Below are 20,473 nucleotides of genomic sequence, written 5' to 3'. Positions count from 1 at the left end.
AGCCAGCTTTCTTTATAGTCCAACTCTCACATCCATCGATTCAGTTAAGAACCAAAAAGAACTGTTAACAGTTTTCTGAGCTCATTCTCCTACAAGGGAAATTTGTCCTTGACATCCTTTTTGTCTTTAGCATTTTTTATAACATAGCAGTTTAATTATTTCTGAATGGCTGTTTTAAAACAGTGACATAAAGCATGCTTCTAGATACTGAAGTAATTTTAGACACATTGTGAGAAGATGATGCATCTCAGAGTACAAGATAGGTCAATTTGAAGACTTTTAAACTACCTCATATTTCCTGACCATTTTGTAGCAGTCAAAGTCCTCCTTTCCCACCTCTCAAGCAAGCACTTACATAGTGTATGAAAGGACAGGCACTTTTCTAAGGCCTTTAAAATCCCCATAACAGTCCTACGAAATAGGACTTGTGATTCTTTACACATTTTATAGATGAGGAAACTGAGGCATAGAAGGCAAGTACCCTGCTCATGTCACCAGCCCTTTTGTTTGCTGGTACCAGAATGTGAGCCCAGGTGGTTTGGCTTCAGACTTAGATATTTACCCCTGTGCCTGTCGCTGCTGTGGTTGATAATAATGCAAGCAGTTAGGGCCTGGACTCTAGGGGACTGGAACCTGTACCAGGAATGTGGCATATTGAGCATTCTTGGCCCCAGTATGCTGAGAAAAATGACCGTTTGTTTGATTGTTTCTTCCTTTGTTTCATTCAAGTAAACTTTGAGCACCTCATACTAGGTGCACACAGAGGGAAGAAAGATGAGTAGAATGGTGTCCCTGGCTTACAGTGCGGAAGAGATCCTTGTAGTTGTCCTGTTTTAAGAATGATCGAATCCTCCTGCAGCCTGTATTGTCATTGCATATCTGTCATTTTGAGCTAATTTCTGCTGCATTACCAAATTCCTAGTAAATGAATTCAAGCTAAATTAATGAACCTTTTAATTACAGTATCTGTCAAAAAAAAGTTTGTGGGGAACAAAATTAAGCACACCAAAAAAATTAAAATTTAACATTTGAGTCATGTCTGTGTATCCCTTTAAATAGATGAAAGAAAATAAAAACTGTCCATATTCATTTGCTAGAATGATTATTACAGATAGCATTCTTGTCTCCATCCATTTAGATAGGGGTGGGTGTATATTGAATAAAGATGTGTTCAAACTGTTACATATTAACTTGCTCTTAGCATGGCCTACAGAACTTCTGCCTGAGATTTATCAACTTTCTTAGCAGGTTCCTTTATGGATTCTGTACTAACATGCTTAAATTATATTTGAGGGATTGTTCAATATTCAGAATTTATTGAACCCCTAATATGTGCTATTATCTCAATGTCTTTTTTACATTCAGTAATACTAATATGTAAGGCCTCCTCAGTTTAGCTACTATGGTTTGTTTGGAAAAATGTTGCCCATCTCTGAAGAAAGATTGCAAAGCATGGCAGGTCCTAAAAATGGAGCCATTGCCATTTGACTGTTACATACCAGTGCAGACAGCTGCTCGTCCCCTCTGCTTCTTAGAGCTCATTTGCTCATCATTCAGCGAACGTTTGCGTGTTCCCATGTGCCAAGGATTATGCTCGGCACCACTATTAGTTGTTCCGGAACTTAATGCTTCTTTGGCACTATTCACAAATGCCTGCTTAACTGGTAGTAAGATCTTATCCTTAAACCATCCATGTCCTTAACCTTTTGGAAAACAACCAGATTGAGAAATAAAGAAGAATGTTTGAACGTTCGGGAAAGTATCTTCAAATCTCATACAGTGCTCCACCAGTGAGAGTCTGTTGGCTTAGTAAAATTATTGATTTATTGAACTGGTAACATCCTTATGCCAGGAACTCTAAGGGCCTCAGTGCTTGCAGCATAACAACAGAAACCTCTTAATTAGCTAAGGTGCTGTGGGAACAGCTGACCTTCGTTGGTTGTATTGTGGAGTCCTCAGATTGCCCCACAGGAGGAAAGGAGACAGACCATTCAGAACTACTCTGGACATGAAGGGGAGGGGACCAGAGACTGTTGTTTTTTTTCTCTTAGCTCATACTGCAGGCTGGGCCCAAAGATTGACTTTTCTTGAGGTGTTGTATTGTTTTTGTTTGCTTTTTGTGAAGGCAGTAGGTCAAGAACTAACATTAATTAGCAGCTTTCCTATTAAGATGAGAAGGTTATCGATTGCTCTTAAAATTAAGCTACCCCAAATCTCCAGTATAGGAGAATTCCAGATCATTTATGTGAATACTCTATCTTCAAGGAAGTAGAATATAACTTTCCACCTGTTAAGAGTAGGCTACCTATAGTGACTTCCTTCCAAAGAGTGTAGTAGTATTCTGTAGTAGAGAAAGGGAGAAAAAGAGCAACTCTGCAGTGGAGAAAGTGGACAGATGCTACCTCAACCAGATGGCTATGGTTAACATTGAGAGGTAAGTCATGCTGATAGTGTGCACCCTTAATGTGATGGAATGGCACTGTCTTTGAGACTTCCTCCTCAAAACTCATAATCCCAGTTGTAATCATCAGAAAACATCAGACAAATTACAAGCAAGGAACATTCTATCAAATAACTGATGAGTACTCCTCAACACTGTCAACATTCTCAAAAACAAGGAAAGTCTAAGAAACTGTCACAGTGAAGGGGACCCTCAGGAGCCACGACAGCTAAGTGTAATGTGGTAGAGAAAGTACGTTAAATAAGGACATTGGAGTGAAGTATGGTCTTTAGTTAATAACTGTCAGTACTGGTTCCTTAATGGTAACAAATGTATCATCCTAATGTACAGTATTAACAGGAGGGGTGAGGAACTCTCTGTACTGTCTTCACAATTTTCTGTAAGTCTAAAATCTAGAAGTTTATTTAAAAATGGCAAAACCAAAAACTAATCTGACCACTCCTAGCTAGCTGTTGACTTTTGCATTAATTTTGATTTCGGGCTATCTGCAGTATTTCTCCAAAACTTAGAGCATTTAATCAGGAGTTGATTTTGTTGTTATAATTCAGTTATCATAAGGTAAGTTTAGTCTTATATTCTTTTAAAAGTATATTAAAACAAAAAGTATATTTCAGAATAAATTTTATCAAGACCAATCTTAAAAAGATTTAGTTATGTGAAAGGGAGCCTTTTTTATTTGAATGCCGATGACTTTGAATTTGTGAAAATGGTGAAAGGGGTAGATTTGTGTGAAAGGGGTATAAGGGCTAGATTTGGAAGGGGGCTGTTACAGATGTTCAGAGGAAAGGTTATGAAAGTCTATATAAAAGATATTATATAGGAAATAATAGTTTAGTTTTAAAAGGGAAAGTCAGCAGAACAAAGTGAATGCAGGAGTGGGAAGGGAGGAGAGGGTCTAGAATGATTCCCATATTTCTGACTGGGGTGGCTGGTTAAATGATAATAAGAATAACCAAAATCAAGAATACAGGAAGAATTCTTAGGAAGGAGAAAAGGGAAATTTGTATTGTGTACTTCATAGGTCTATAAACTTAGAACTGTAATAACACTGTAATATTGAAGAGCTTTAGACTATACTAAAACATTTTATTACATTCCCTCATTTAGTTCTTACAGAACTCTTTTCATATGACTTTATAGGCCCATAGAGATGACTAACACTAACATTAATAAAAATGTCAAATTGTTTTTCATATGATGATGTACCGTTAAGAATTTGAGTCAAAAATCTACATAATTTCTAGTATTTTATTTTAATCCACTAAATGGGGAAGTCCTTACAATTACTGAAAATGAACTAAAGCAAGAATCTTCGGCTTTGTATGAGGTCCGTGAATGGAACTTAGATTCCCTCAAAATTATATGTAAAGATTTTTATGTGCATTTTTGGGGGAGGGAATGGTTCCTGGCCTTCCACAGATTTCCAAAGAAGTCTGTCATTCATGGACAGTGATTTTAACTTTAGTAACAACCACTGAAGGCTGTCTTTTAAGTTTTGATTCTCAATATGCCTTGGGTCATTAACCTGTTTGAAAATCTGATAAAAGCTACAAACTTCCAGATATGAGTACAATTTTAGAGATTCGTGGATTCTTTAGAGCGTGTTCTCAGATGTCTTGGACTTCCTATGTGGGATTCATGGACCACTGCCATTAAACAAACATGTTCTGTATCACGTTAGGTCTTAGTTTCATTATTTAGAGACTTAACAATTTCTTTTACACACATTCTTATTCTGCATCTTCAGACTGTTTCTCCATACGTTTAAAATATTTGTTTCAGATTTTTCTCTCCTGTGTGTCCCCTTAGGAAAAACTATCCCAATATGTATCTTACTGTTAACTTCTTGCCCTTTTATACTCTAATGACAGAATTTTAAAAGCTTTTCTGCGTTTACTGCCTTTTTTAGGTATGGGGGAACATTCAATATCTAATACATCTATCAATGTTGTCTGTGCCAAGTCCAGTACTGTTTATAGAAGCCGTTCATTATCTCAGGTGTCAGTCTTTAAAAAAAAAAAACAACAACAATTAGTGGACAGATATTAAGGGAAATTTTTCCCAAATTTTTTAAAAATAAAAAAAAATTATTTTTAGATTTTTCCCGAATTATGAGTTTTCCACACAAGATCTTTGTTAGGAGAAGTTACCAGTGAATGGTAAGAAAGTTGCTTCTTCTTTTACTTTCCTTTTTGAGGGTAGGCTAGCCTTTTCTTTACAAAGCATGGTTTCTCAGTAATTAGTTCCCCTGATCTTTCCTGGTTTAATCTTTGGTGCTCTTTAGGATAACTTTCTCTTTTTTTGCTTTGGAGATATTTGGTTATCATATTGTAAATTTTAAATATTCGAGTGCCATTTTGTGTGTTTCGATATCAACTAGATTTAGCACTACTAAATGACATATATCAGATTTTTAATCCCACAGAATTCATGATAATCTGCCGGCCACATAAAATTTGTCTTAATTATCACTATTTTTCCCAATTAACTCTTGTTACCTGATTGTTCTTCATTAACTCTTTCATTAATATATACTCCTCTAATTGAACCTAAGAGATTCCACAGATTCAAACGATATCCTTATTAGGGTATATTTCACCTTTGGGTTTTTTCCCTCTCAGAATATTTCCCTTTGTAGCACTCCCATTCTATTTTGATTCTACTCTCCAAACAGTGATAATTTGTTTACCTCTTAAAATGTCAAAGGGCTGTGCATTTGAGATTTAGAAATTTTGAATTTCTGTTTGTCTCTTAAGGGCATAATTTTCTTTAAAGAGGAATATTTTCATTTGATTTTAAGAGTTTTTTGGAATATTTTTTATAAAGAAAATAATAAGATATATAACTAAATATCAAATTAATATAAATTTGCCTTTCAGCGCAATGCGTGTTTTACTGTCTAAATTACCAAGACCGTGGATTGTGGATGAGAAGAAAGATGATGGTTATACTGCCTTGCATCTGGCTGCCCTTAATAATCATGTAGAAGTGGCCGAACTGTTGGTGCATCAGGTAGGAAAAGCATTTCAGTAATTTTTAACAATTTTGGGTCATTGCTAATCATTGATTTATTATTACTTTATCAACTACTTACGGATGAGACAGTTGGATGGCATCACCAACTCTATAGATGTGAATTTGAGCAAGCTCCAGGAGTTGGTGATGGACAGGGAAGCCTGGTGTGCTGTAGCCCATGGGGTCGCAAAGAGTCAGACATGACTGAGCAACTGAACTGAACTACTTACTAGTAGATTACAGTAAAATCCCATGGTGATGCAAATTCAGCTGTAGTATGAACTTAGTCTTTAGTGGTGCTTCAGTGGAGGGAAATAGTAGTGGGGGTGTGGGTAGGGTGGGTGTGGATTCTTAACACCTCCAGTATTCTCTCTGCACAGCCTTCCTGAGTTGGTCCAACAAAATAGGCATCAGCTTAAAGGGATTTTCCAGATTCACTGCCACTGTTGTGGAAGTGTCACTCAGCTATGTCATCACGAAGCAGTATGTTGATGTCTAAATCAGTGTGGCAAGTTGCTACCAGGTGACACCAGGCTGCAGTTAGGACCTAGGGACTGAGTTCTCAACAACTGCTGGACCCCTTAAATCTGTGTGGATAGCAGGGTAGGCTCACATTAGTTATTTCATTTATCTTAGGAATAAAATACCTCTACATTTTTATGAGCTTAGATTTTGAGGGGAACCTATTGATTGCAATTTTATGATGTTTTGGTATATTCAGCAAAATTTTTAAATGCTTCAGACAAGCATATGCCATAGGGAAGCAGTAAAGTTTCCAAAGAATTATCTGTGACTCCTGACTTCAAGGAACTTACAGTCTAGTTAAGAAGATGAAATGGCAAGGAAACTTAGTAGATAGTACATTATGTGTAATTGGGTCTTATATCATAAGATGGACAGTCTATACAAAGACATTTAAAGAAAGAAACAGTTCAAAAGCTAAACTGCCTTTCCCCTGCCATTATAAGCCTTTATTATTAAAGTTAATTCTCTTAGAAGTGTTGTTAACTATGATAAGTTCCTTTTCATCCAAAATCCAAACTACTGACCTAAGCCAGTATCACACTGTCTTGGTTGTGCTTAGTCGCTCAGTTGTGTCCGACTCTTTGCAACCCCATGGACTGCAGCCCACCCGTCTCCTCTTATCCATGGAAATTCTCCAGGCAAGAATACTGGAGTAGTTACCATGCCCTCCTCCAGGGGATCTTCCCAACCCAGGGATTGAACCCAGGTCTCCTCTATTGCAGGCAGATTCTTTACCAGCTGAGCCACCAAGGAACCCAAAGAATACTGGAATGGGTAACCTATCCCTTCTCCAGGGGATCTTCCCGACCCAGGAATCTAACTGGGATCTCCTGCATTGCAGGCTGATTCTTTATCAGCTGAGCTGCTAGGGAAGCCCACTGTCTTGGTTACTGTTACTGTTGCTTGGTTACAGTAATCAGTAACTGAACTGAAGTAATAACTATAGTAACTATAGTAATCAGTAACTGAAATCAGTTACTCAGTTGGAGTAAGTCCTATAAATTTGTTGTTTTTTCTCAGACCTACTTTAACATTCTAGGTCTTCTGAATTTCCAAATACAATATGAAGACTCACTGATACATTTTCAGGAAGTACTTACTTAAAATGAGCTGATTATGTCTGTGGCTCTGTAATGGAGATTAAAAGGGAGCTGTGTTTGACTCTGTATTGTCCTTTGTCCTGTAACTGTCCTTAGGTGGAATCACCACAGTAAAAATAGTTTTAAATTTGCCGTTCTATTTCAGAAAGTTGGCTGTCCCACCACTTCTTCCTGCTATTCACATCTGTTACCATATATTACAAGGTCTAGCCCTTGGAGGGGGCGTGCTCAGCAGCATCCAGTGTTATGGCTTCCTCATAGAGAGCTAGGTTATGTGCTTCCCTCTTGTCACATTTAACTGTAAGCCTTGTTCTTCTTTCAGGGAAACGCAAACCTGGACATCCAGAACGTGAACCAGCAGACGGCCCTCCACCTTGCCGTGGAGCGGCAGCACACCCAGATTGTGAGGGTAACGTGTCTACTAAAGTGAATCTTACCCCTTTAAATTATATGTTGTTAGGCTTCTCCGAAGGCGTACTTAGAGGTAAAATTATGATTTTAGGCTGGTATTTTAATCAGTTGGATAAAGACTTTTAATTTCTAATAGGAAAAATCTTAACTCTTATATTCAAAGTTTTTATAATTTTGTTGTCAGGATTTGTAAATTCCTGGAATATTAAATCAGAGAATTTCAAAGTAACATATACATTTTTTTAAAAGTATACTTCCTTTTAATTTTTATAATTGAGAGTGAACTGTAATTAAAGCCTTTGGCTAGACATTTGCCAGACATTTCAAAGAAGCTGGCATATGTAATTTTATATTACTAATCTGGTGATTCCAGATCAAATACTTGAAATGATCTGTTTAAACTTTTTTGTAGAGCAGTGGTTCTTAAAGTTTGGAGGCTGAGCAGCAGCAATAGCATCGCCTAGGGCTTTGGCAGAAAAGTAAATTCTTGGGCCCCATCTCAGACCAACCAGAGCAGAACCTCTAAGGGTGGAAACTAGCAATCTCGGGTTTTACAGGCCCCCACGTAATTCTGATGCCAATTTAAATTTGAGAGACCGATCTACAGAGACGTTTTATATAATCTTTTTGAAGCACAATGGACAAAAAAAGAGCAAAATAGTAATTTGCCAAAACAGGTAGGACTGTATGCTTGAGATTGATTTCTTTGTATGGTGTTTTTCTAAAACTCTGATAACATTTGCGGAAAGGTTAGGGAACTAGTTAAAGCAAAGTTTTATATTTACTGCTTAAAATATCTGTTGAGGTATATCAATTATGCATTATATGTAAGAGATTATAACTTAGCAAACATTTCACATTTATAAAAAATTCTCTTGCCAGAAATTCTTCATTTCTCTGATGTTTGGACTTATAACCCTTATAACCACACATTTGGAAAAAAGTGACCACAGGGGATGGAAAAAAATAAATGCATATTTATTTAAATAATAGAAGAATTTTGAGGATTGTGATTTGGTCCTATTGGAAATACTTAAAATATACCAACTCACATATCTGAAATTAAAAGAGGAAAAAAATGTCCTGAATTTCCTCCAGTTATTTTGATCTTAGAGTAGAATAATTAACCTGCATATTGGTTCTTGTTTTTTTCTGCTGTCCCTAGTTCAGTATGTTTGAATAATCAAGCTCATCATTATTTGTAAGCAGTCACAGGGATCAGAGTGGTGGTAAGCAAACACATAAGTTAACTTTCATGGCAGCCCCGTCAGATAGGGCTCTCACACTGTTACTTTAATTTTACTTTTTTTAGCTTTATTAAGTTATAATAGACAGATGGAAATTGTATACATTTAAAGTGTACAATTTCGTATTTTGATCCAGGTGTACATTGTGAAATAATCACTATAATTAAGCTAATTAACATAGCCACCATCACACATAGTTTGTGTATCTGTTTGGTGAGAACAGTTAAAGTCTGCCTTCTCAGCAAATTGTAAGAACATGATACAACACCATGCAAAGGGGGGCTCTCCAGAACAAATTCATCTTATGTAACTGAAACTTTGTTACTTTAGATGTATTATAATTTCTTGTGGGTGGAATACTTAGGAAAAAGAGACATTTTTCTCTTCTAGCTTTTGGTCCGTGCAGGTGCCAAGTTAGATATTCAGGATAAGGATGGGGACACTCCTCTGCACGAAGCCCTGCGGCATCACACTCTGTCTCAGCTGCGTCAGCTTCAAGATATGCAGGATGTGGGGAAGGTTGATGCTGCCTGGGAGCCATCCAAAAACACGGTGAGCAAAGATAATCGTCACTTCTGTGCCAGGAGGAGCATATTTTAATGCAAGGTCTTATATTTATGGCTCATAGAACCTGCATCTGATCAGATATTTCATCAAAAGTACAAATGTAGGAATTTAGTTTATGAGCTAAACACTAGTCAGTACTGACTGTATTGTTTGCATTCTTACCAAAAGTTGTTTGGTTCTCCTTATGCAATTTAAGCCATTCAAGCAGGAGTGCTGTGGTGTCTTGTTGTGGTTTGGGGTTGCATTTCCTCATGACTACTGGTATTGAACGTCTTTTCATTTGCAGGTTTACCACCCATATATATTTGACAAAGCTGTCACTTAAGACCTTAATTTATTATGTTGTTGAACTGTTTTCTTACTACCAGTCTGAATCAAGTTCCGTATCAGATATGCGATATGCACATACATTCTCCCAGTCTGTGGCTTGTCTTTTCATTCTTTTAACGGTATTGTTTGAAGCAATAGTTTTTTTTTTTTTTTGTCTTCAGACTTTAAACTTTTTATTTTGAATCGGCGTTATAGCCAGTCAACAGTGTTGTGGTGGTTTTAGGTGAACAGCAAAGGCGCTCAGCCACACCTAGACATGTATCCATTCTCCCCCAAGCCCCTCCCCCTCCAGTCTGGTGCATGACATTGAGCAGAATTCATGTGCTATACAGTAGGTCCTTGTTGGTTATCCATTTTGAACATAGCTGTGTGTACATGACCTTCCCAAACTCCCTAAGTATTCCTTCCCCCCAGCAACCAGAAAATTTTCTAAGTCTATGAGTCGAAAAATAGTAATTTTAATGAAGTCTGATTTAGCAATTTTTTTTCTTTTATTGTTTGTGTCCTGAGAAATCTTTGCTAAATCTAAGGTCACTAAGGTTTTTTCCTGTTTTGTACTAGAAGTTTATAAAGTTTGAACTGTTACATTTAGGTCTGTGATTGATTTTGAGTTAATTTTTATATACACAGTATGAAGTATGGGTCATCTTTTTTTGCTTGTGGATATCATCACTCCAGTCCCATTTGTTGAGAAGGCTATCTTTTTCTACTGAATCGCTTGTTGTGCCTTTATCTAAAATCAGTTCTCTTCTGTTAATCTGTGTCTTTAGCTCTGTAATGCCAATGTACTGTCTTGATTACTGTAGCTTTATAATAAATGTTGAGGTCAGTCCAACTTTCTTCCTGTTTTTCAAAGTTGCTTTACAATTCTAGGTCCTTGACCTTTCCGTATGAATTTTAGAATCATTTTTAAGAATGTAAAAGGATTCTGAGACCAAAGTGTTTGCTAATTGCTGCCTGTCTTTCTGTATAATCATGGGTAAATACTCTAACTCCTATGTGCCTTGTTTTTCTCATTTTAAAATGAGGGGAAGGGAGTAACTACCTCCATAAGGTTGTAAGGATTAAATGAGTTAGTTCATGGAAAGTGCTTAAAATAGTTCTTAGTCCACTGTAGATGCTCCATCAGTGTTAACAGTTATTATGACTATTTTCACACAGGATGTGAGTCAGTAGCTCGGATGACAGTAGAACCTGATTTGTCTCATTCTCCACTTTGTGTCTTAATTCCTAGTTCTTGGTTCTTTTCTCAGTTATCTCTCCCCTTATTGTTTCAAGTTGGTTGCTAACAGCTCCAGGGCCAAGTTGTTAGAAAAGGTAGTACTGTTTCCTCAATATCTAAATCAGAAGTTCCATTCTTGAGTCTTACGGGCTTTAATTAACTTGATTTACATTATGTGTCACCCCTGAACTAAGCACAGATGAAGTGGGTATCTGACTGATTTGGACCATCTTTGGTTCACTTCTGAACCCGGAGGATGGGTCAGTCCTCATACTGTACACCTGAGGACACGGGGTGAGTGAGGGGGGAATGATACTAGGACTGTGCCCCGTAGGTGTCCTCACGTCTCTGTAGTGTGTATGCTCCTTCCAGACATTTTCTTATTCACACATACGTATTCATACATACATGCATACATATATACGCAAGCACACACACACACGTATGTATGTATGTATATTTGGTGATAAGAAATGATAACAGATTCCTAAAGGAAAATAATGACTCTTTTCATATGATTTCAGTTAATAATGGGACTTGGTACCCAGGGGGCTGAGAAGAAGAGTGCGGCATCTATTGCCTGTTTCTTGGCTGCTAACGGTGCTGACCTTAGCATCCGAAATAAGAAGGGTCAGTCGCCACTTGATCTCTGTCCTGATCCAAGTCTCTGCAAAGCCTTGGCAAAGTGTCATAAAGAAAAAGTCAGGTTTGTATTATTTATTTTTATAAAACCTAATATTCTGTACATAAAATATTCTGTACGTAAAGTGTCATGTCGTTTCACAATTAAGGACTTGGTTCTTGTCATTAAACATTTTAGTAGTTGTCCCTTGAACTTTGTACTTTCTTTCTTTTCGTAAATTTATGTATAGTGATGAAATGACACCTCTTTGGAATCCATACATAGAGCTGTGTTACAGGGAAATTAATATAATGAAGTATTTTCTTATTGAAGTATAGTTGATTTACAATGTTATTTTCTGATGTACAGCAAAGTGATTCATGTATACATATATATACATATTCTTCCATTATGGTTTATTACAAGATACTGAATATAGTTACTTGTGCTATATAGGAGGACCTTGTTTATTTTATATTGAATATGTAGTAGTTTGTATCTGCTAATCCCAAACTCCTCTAATTTATCCTTTCCCTACTCCTTTCCCCTTTGGTAACTGTAAGTTTGTTTTCTATGTCTGTTTCTATGTCTGTTTTGTAAGTCAGTTCAGATTGTATCATATTTTAGAGTCCACATAAGCGATAGATGATATTTGTCTTTCTCTGATTGACTTTGCTTACTGTGATAATCTCTAGGTTCATTCATGTTGCTGCAAATGACATTCTTTTTTTTATGGCTAAGTAGTTGTATATAGAGGTATATACATATCTTTAAGTATATTCTTAAGGAATGTAAAATTCTATTAGAGAAAGACAATGTATCTAAAAATATATGGATAAAGGCACCGTAATTACTGCAATAATAACTTAAACACTGGGGTGCAGGGGAAATCACTTTGTGAACGTGTGAGCGTGCGTTTCCGTGAGTCTCTGAAGGTTGTAGTAGAAGCAGTGTATCCCTTTTCTGTTGCTGTGGTTGGTTGTGCATATGTATTTCTGTGTCGTGGATATATATTTATGGGTGTGTTCTGGCTTTCTGTAATAGAATCTTTATGCTCCTTAAGGATAAATTTAAAGAAATGTCAAAACAGCAGCTGCAGTGACCTATTTTTCACAGTTCCCTGTCTGTCGTGGACTCTGATGATGCTTCCTCTGTCTGTACTTAGGGCAACTAACATGGGCTCTAGTTAGGATTTTTGTTTTATTCCTATGTCCTGTGTCTTCCTCAGCTGGTTCTGTATAGATAAAAAAAGATTCTGAGTGAAACTGTTCATGTTAGTTTTTTTTTAAGCTAGTGTATTTGACTTCTGTGTTAGAAGATTCACCCTTTTTTATTGGGTGAGGATTTGTTCATTGAAATTTGAATTGTGCTATATGTACTAAAAAAATGCAGAGAGGTAGAAGAATATAATATATACAGTGTTTTATATACAGATGATAAGGCTTAGTTTTTAAACATAACTCAAGTTTTTATGCAAACGAATGATGCTCTAGATGTTTTAAAACATTTTAATTAATGAATTTCTGACAGATATTCTGATAGGTTTGATTAGAATTATTTTCTTTTATTAGTGGTCAGGTGGGCTCCCGAAGTCCTTCTATGATCAGTAATGACTCTGAAACCTTAGAAGAGTGTATGGTGTGCTCCGATATGAAGAGAGACACTCTATTTGGCCCGTGTGGGCATATTGCTACCTGTTCTCTGTGTTCGCCACGAGTCAAGAAATGCCTCCTCTGTAAAGAGCAAGTTCAGTCCAGGACCAAGGTAGTATGTTTTTCATACAGTGTTTTATTATTGTTTGATCTCTGAGACTACAGTTAATGATAAATAAGATTATATGATGCCGTGTGTCTGTTTTAATTTTGTTCTTCCTAAGCAAGATCTAAACATGGGAATGTATTATTTATACATTTATCAAGACACCAGTTGAAACATGTAAACTACACTATTAGTTAAAAATAAAAGTTGTCTACTATTTTACTTTCAGAGTCTCTTATCACCTAAAGATGTGTTTAATTCCACTTTGTGGTTTTAGTTACTTGTATATTACACCTTTTTTGAGCACATGAAATGTTTTGTATTCCTCTTTGTAGAAGACCAGTTGATTTTTTTTTCAGTAGAATATCACATAGTCTGGATTTATTTGATTGTGTTATCATGGTGTTCTTTGTTTCTATATCCTTTGTATTTCTTTGAACTGGAAGTTAGATCTCACAGCTTGATTAGTTTCAACCTAGACATTTTTGGAAAGAAAACTTTGTAGATAATGCTACTCGTTTGATATTGTGTCCCAGTCTTCATTAGGCAGATGAAGTCTGGTAATCCTGTAATTCTTTATGGCCAAATTCTGTATCTCTGAACTTTTTATCTCATCTGACTCCTTTTGTTTTTTGAGTAACAGATTCTTTTCTGAGTTTCTGGTTTCTTTCTTTTTTCCCCATGTAACTTAGTGCTTTATCATCTTACTCATTTTAGTTTATGAAATAATTGATTTTCTTTAGTTTTTCTTAATGTGTGTATATGTAAAGTGAGGTTTAAGTTTCTTACAAATAATCTTTCAAAGTGAGTAGCTTAAATCAAAAGATACTTTGGTTTTCTTTGGCTTCGTTTATGAAGGTTATACTCTTTTCTCGTTCCCTTGTTCTTTTTATTTTTCTCTAGATATTTCCTAAGCTATACATTAACATTCATTATTAGAAACAAGTTAGCACTAATTCTCATGATGAACTAGCTGGCAGTGACTTGAAAGGTGAAACCTTGCCAGTGCTTCTTGCATTTTCATAGGGCTTCTTCTAAGACTGTATGTTTTTTATGATTCAAATGACTATATCATTGGTAAAATTTTAGGCACAGGAAAAAGTTCCAGGAGTTATTTTTGGGTGAAAGGTATTAGATTAACATACGTGATGGTTTAACCTGTTTATAAAGGGGAGGAGGATATACTGGCAGCACTCACTGTATGCCAGGCACTGTGTTGGCATTTCAGATGTATTATGTTGGTGTCAACCTGCTTTAATAAATTAATGTGAATCGCTTTACTTGGTATTTATAATTTGCTTTAGTTACCTGCTGACAGAGTAACAGTTTGGGAAAGAATCTGAAAGGATGAAAATTTAAGTAATTCTCTTGTTTTTAGATTCTGTGTATTCTGCTGTTGTGCTTGAAACTTTTTGTTAGATTAAACCCTATTTCAAAAATGTTTCTTGAGCACTTGTTTTCTAACCAAGTGAGAGATGTATATGATCGTTCCCTGCTATAAATTAGTAATCTCTTGACAAACTATGACTGACCAGTAAAAGCTACTCTTGTGTATAGGGACGTCACCGGTGCTGTAAGACAGATGTGAAGTGAGTTCAGATCCCAGGGTTGTGTAAACCGGAGTCTCATCTTGTAACTCTTATTGATCCTCTAGTCGCTCTGGTGTTTTCAGTGGAAAAAACTGAATCTCAAAGAAGTACACTGACACTTGGGTCTTGAACTCAGTTTTCTTGATTCTTAAGTCCCTGCTCTTTCCTCTGTGTTATGATATACAAACAAAATTAAAAACGGTGTCCACAAGAGAGGGTTGACAGAACAGGAAGGTAGAAAGGAAGGAATGTGTTGTTACTCCTTTTTAGCCCAGTCCTGAACTCCAGGAATCAGAAAGCTTTCTGTTTGTATTTTAAGTTACGGAATTTTCATTCCCGTGCAAAAGTACGAAAACTTACACATACCCTCCCAAGAGGTTTGTCGAGTTGGTTGTGGAACCTTTGAATATAAGGAAATAGTGACCCCAAGTGGCTAAAGGATCATGAACATCTTCATGAAGATAAATTGTAAAACTATTATTTGGATGAGGAAGAATAAATGAGCTTGGTCTGTTTAGCAATTAAAGAAATACAAATGTGAAATTATGAACTATTATTAACCATTTTCATCAAATTAGCAAAAACAAACTTCAAAAATTGCTAGCCAGGGAAGTGGGAAATGAGTACTCTCTTAACACTGCAGTTGGCTGAATCACTGGGTTCACTTTTTTTTTTTTTGAGAGACCATCCTGACAATATATATACAAACCTTTACAATAAACATGCTTTGATATAGTAATTCCACTCCTGGGTATGTAACCTGGGGAGAAAATCCAGAAGGGGTAACATTTATGCTTGGAAAGCTCTTTTTAAAGAGCTAATAGCTGAATGGGTAAGTGATTATTATATTGGTTTGCTAGATTATTTTAACATCTTTATAAACAATTCAGATACATAGACAGTTGTGTTGGGAATCAACACATCTTTTATATAGTGACGAGCAGAGAATCATCATGTGTTAGGCACTGATTGTATATTAAGCGTTGAACTAAACACTTTACGCATAGTATCTAGTTTATTCTTTTTTTTTCAACTGTCACATTTTAATGTTTGGCCAGTATTTAGCACATATAATTCCTACAATATTTATATGAAGATACCCCTTACGTAGAGATGGCTGAATCAGTCAGAATTCTAGCTGCTGATGTTTGGGATTTTCATTTCTTCTTTCACCCAGATTGTGCCTGCTTTTCTTTTTAGCTTACTAGCCAGCAGATAGCTAACGTGCACACCTTTGAAACTTACCATGGTCCTCACTCCTTCCTTTAGAGAAAGGAAAGACTTTCTTGGGTGCTATGAAAAATATACCTGTCTCCAGGGTATGGGTCCCTTAGCCACTTTTCCAGAGTCTTCCTGTTTTTGCTCCCCTTCCTGTGGTTGTGCTGGTGCACTGCATTGTGTTAGCAGCTAGGGGACTTAAGGTTATCGTTCCCTTCTTTGTAGTCAGATCTTGAACAGGCCTAAAGCCTGGATGTGTAATTGTAGACTTGGAAAGACCACCCTGGTCTTGCATCTTATAAGCTGTAGGAGACTGAAATTTGTTTCTTTCAACTGTTTTAAATCAAGTTAGAAGCTTAGCAGATATCTTAGATTTCTTCTTGTCTATTCTGTACATTTTATTAGTTTCCAAGTCTTCTTAAATATTTCTAATAACTCTTTCTGCTCCTCTGTCTTATTCTGTCTTACTTCAGATGTCCACCGCCACTGCCCCCCCCCATCTGATAGTTAGAACTGTCGTGGGGTACACCTGAATAAGGGCCACCTAACTCCTCTCCCTGTCTTCTAATTGACTCTTCCTACCTTGTGAAGAAGGATTGTTCTTTATTGTTCAGAGTTTTTAAAAGCTTCATCTCCACAGTGTTAGGTAACTTGTTAGTACTGGAGCTGGAATTGGAATCCAGGAACATTAAGATTCTGACCATGTCTTACTGCTTCCCATGACGTTACTATGTCCATAGCAAGGTCTAAGTTGGGAAGGTCCAATATTCGGTTGTTTAGGTGAAGAGGTGATCAGTGAACAGTATTGTTAAGTGACACAAGTAGGGGTGAATGTGTGTCAGAAGGAAGGAGGATGAGTGAAAGGTGAAGGTGGAGCCAAGGGTGGTGGGCAGGTGGGGGGTCAGAGAACCAGAGCAAGCTTAAGAAATCATTATACACGCAGAACGCAGATTAAGTGGAGAAGAGGAAGAAAAACAGGGAAATCATGATTACTCTGTGGAGGGCTCTGGCTTTAGAGATCAGGGGAAAGACTAGTTCAGAGCTCTGGGCTTCAGCCAGTGGCTGGGGGGAGGGTCCATGTTCTGGGAAAGGATGTGCTAGGTGGCAGTCCTCAGATGTGGGTCAGTAAACCCCTCCCTCCTCCTCCTCCTCAAGCTTTAGCAGTCTGGCTAATCTGGTTAGATTTTTATGAATGTTAGAAATCTATCTTATCTCAGTCGTTTGTCCTTTTAATGTTTCTTTCAAAAGTAGTTTAAGCACAAAAGAAAACTGAAGTCTAATCTGTTCTCCCTGACCTTGGAGGAAGTGGAATTTTCTGTGTCATTCTTTCAGACAGGTAGGGAGACTGAAGTGGAACGAGGCCAGCTTAGCTGGGGTGTTTAAAAAAAATGTGAGAATAAGTGACCAAGAGACTAGATCGAGGACAGAGGAGAAGCCTGTGGTAAATTCCTCTGTGTGGAAGTGTTTCCTTACAGAGGAGCAATGCATTTGGATACAAAAGGAGCTGTTAGAGTCACTCAGTTTATTTGTGGATGTTCACGCTTATGCTGTACCCTCTTTTTCACAGATTGAAGAATGCGTGGTATGCTCTGACAAGAAAGCAGCTGTTCTTTTTCAGCCGTGCGGACACATGTGTGCTTGTGAGAGTAAGTAGCCCAAATAGAACTTCCTCAGAATTATCATAAAAATAGAAAGCGAAGCAAATTATATCTTTGAATTTTTTAAAAAAGTAACTCACGAACAGAGGTGTTGGTAGCCTTTGAGACTCCCCATTTGTACTCAGTACAGATGTCACCACTCTCCCTCCTTAGTCCCAAGTGTTAGCGAAAGCTGGATGCACTGCATTCCCCCAGCTCAACTTTTTATTTCATTTATGTGTGAGCATAAATGAAATAAAATGACCTCTTTGTTTCCAAAAATGAGCGTTGAAACATTTAGTATGGCCTTTTTCCACGTATAAAATGAACACGTCTGCATTTGTCTGCACCTTTGTGGAGCCTCTCCTGTGTACACTCTCCACTGCTGAACCACTCACAGCAGCCATTTGGGGCGATAATTTCTGGCTTTCTTAACCTTCCTTAACCTCTATGTCAAGAGAGCTTATAGAAATCTTTTCTTTATGGAGGTAATATTAAAATTTAAGAGGCGTTTTAACCTTTGCTTTTACATATCTCCCTTGTTCTTTGCAAGTTAATATATTTAGTATTAATGTTCTCCCTTTTAATTTTTACTTGTCAGTGAAAGATTTTAAACATGTTTAACAGTTTGTACTTAAATGGGCCCAAGCTAAAATATGGTGTTTCCTCTTATGAAATAGTTCAGTCACTTAGGTGTTGGTTTTTAATATAAAATCTGACTAAAGTAAAAAACTGTGTGATAGATTAATCTCATTGGCACAGATTTGCTTCAAGCATTGGTTGTTTTTTTTTTTTTTTTTTTTTTGGCCGCTTGTCAACTAAGAAATGATCAAGGTTTTCTGCTGTAACATTCTGCTCCAAGTTAATTGTTTCTGTTTACCAGAGACTGGTATAATGGCTATTATCAGCTGTCAGAGGGCAAGAAAAAAGAGAATTCTGTCTTAAGTAAAAGAGCTCAGGTTATGCAAGTTTTCATAGCCCGGGAGTTAGCCAACATTTTCTGTAAAAGGTAAACTAGAAAACATTTTTGGCTTTGTGGGCCCTGTGATTTCTGCAGTAACAACTCAGCCCTTTCCAGCTGCTTGCTTCTGTCATTGTAGCGCACGAACAGCCTTAGACAACATGTAAGCAAATGGGTGGGACTGTTTTCCATTAAAACTTTATTTATAAAAGCTTAGTGACCAGTTGGGTTTGGCCTGCAGTCTGTGGTTTGCTGACCCTGTCATAAAGCTGGTTATAGTTAATAGTTGGTAATATGGACTCTAGAGCCTTAGTGTAATATTTTCCCTCAGGAGTTCCCCAAAGTTTTTACATTATTTTTGCTTTAGAATATAATGAGAACAACTGCTGATTTTATTGCGTTCTTAATTTGTGCCAACTATTGTAATCTCTTTTTGAGTATTTCCTCATTTATTTTCATAAGAAACCTAAAAAGTAGATTGCTTTTTCCATTTTACAGATATATTGTTATTGGTAAACATATATTTGCTAGAGAAGCTGAAATTGCGGGGAAAAAAATGTCCCTTTCTCAAGGAATATATAGTACAGCAGGTGGTCCAGTCTCCACAGCACAGTAATCAAGGAAGGAGAAGTTACAGCCCTTTGGACAGGCTGAAGAAAGATTTTATATCAATAATATAACAACCTAACTTAATAGTTACAGGAATTTGAAATAACTTGTTGCTCAGTTGCTAAGCTGTGTCTGACTCTTTGTAACACCATGGACTGTAGCCTGCCACACCCCTCTGTCCTGCCTTATCTCCTGGAGTTTGCTCAAATTCCTGCCCATTGAGTTGGGGATGCTATCTATTTGAAATAATAGTGGCTACATATTACATACTCAGGCTGTTAAATTATAAACTCAAGAGAAAAAAGTCTGCCCTCAAATTGAAGACAAATCCCAAACCAGTTGTCTGCTAGCAATAGCTCCTACCTGGTTCATCTTGCCTAGGCCAGCATCTGACCCATCTCTTTTTAGGCCTTGGCAGAAGATCGACCTTGACAGAGCATCTGTCCACCAGCATCAGCACTGTTGAGAGTCTATGACCCCCTTGTCCACACTGGTGATTTTATGCTTTGTTAAGGTTTACTATCATATCATAAAGATACCCTGCCACAGTTTTTGTTATTTTTCCTGTTTTTGAATTGACAAAGACACTTGGTACCATAGGCTAAGATATGGAGTACACTTTTCATAATAAATGCTAATGGGAAAGGTTGTGTTGAAGCACTGTGTATTGTTTTATAATTAATTAATAACTTTAGGTGTAACATTAATAGTCCATAACATAGAATTGTGCCTGAGAATGTCTTCTTTGAATGGGAAAGCATTCTACCTCTAATATAGAGGTATTAGAAAGATAGTCCATTATGATGAATTGTCCTGACTGCTAACATTAAAAAAGTAGTCACTAAGCAATTTCCTTGTTAGAGTGCATCAATTTGATAGGAGGAAGAGAATTGTATAGTATATTTTAGGAATTTAAGAGACTAGTGATAAAATACTTACAAAAGAAAGTAGTCTTTAAAAATATCATGCTGGCAGCCTTATAATTCTTGTTGCAGTAGTTAAATTCATGAAAGGTCTCTCCCTCCTTTATTCTTAAGCCTTAAGATCTTGAAATATTTATGTTACATATTTAAAAAAAAATTTGAACCTTCCCCTCAGTTTATTCCAGTGTATTAGAAAATGCCGTTATTTTCATAATGATGAACTTTCTACTCTAGAAGCTACCAGTGAAAAATATGCTTTCTTCGGTGGGTAACATCTT

The 20,473-nt window shown here is 36.8% G+C and overlaps 1 protein-coding gene across 1 annotated transcript in view; it reads left to right on the top strand.

The window, feature by feature from the left end:
• The window catches only part of MIB1 (MIB E3 ubiquitin protein ligase 1), a 96,683-nt gene that overhangs the window by 65,912 nt on the left and 10,298 nt on the right, over window positions 1-20,473 (top strand). Inside the window, exons 13-18 of the mRNA XM_086372995.1 lie at window positions 5,341-5,473; window positions 7,424-7,510; window positions 9,150-9,311; window positions 11,403-11,584; window positions 13,072-13,264; window positions 17,633-17,711. Of these exons, the coding sequence (XP_086229121.1) occupies window positions 5,341-5,473; window positions 7,424-7,510; window positions 9,150-9,311; window positions 11,403-11,584; window positions 13,072-13,264; window positions 17,633-17,711 (836 nt within the window). The remainder of the gene's footprint in view (window positions 1-5,340; window positions 5,474-7,423; window positions 7,511-9,149; window positions 9,312-11,402; window positions 11,585-13,071; window positions 13,265-17,632; window positions 17,712-20,473) is intronic.

Source organism: Bos grunniens, chromosome 24, assembly GCF_055505025.1.
Source record: "Bos grunniens cultivar Pamir isolate PY7600 chromosome 24, Bosgru_T2T1.0, whole genome shotgun sequence".
NCBI lineage: Eukaryota > Metazoa > Chordata > Mammalia > Artiodactyla > Bovidae > Bos > Bos grunniens.
The sequence above is the reverse complement of the archived record's forward strand: the minus strand, read 5'-3'. Positions and strand labels throughout refer to the sequence as shown.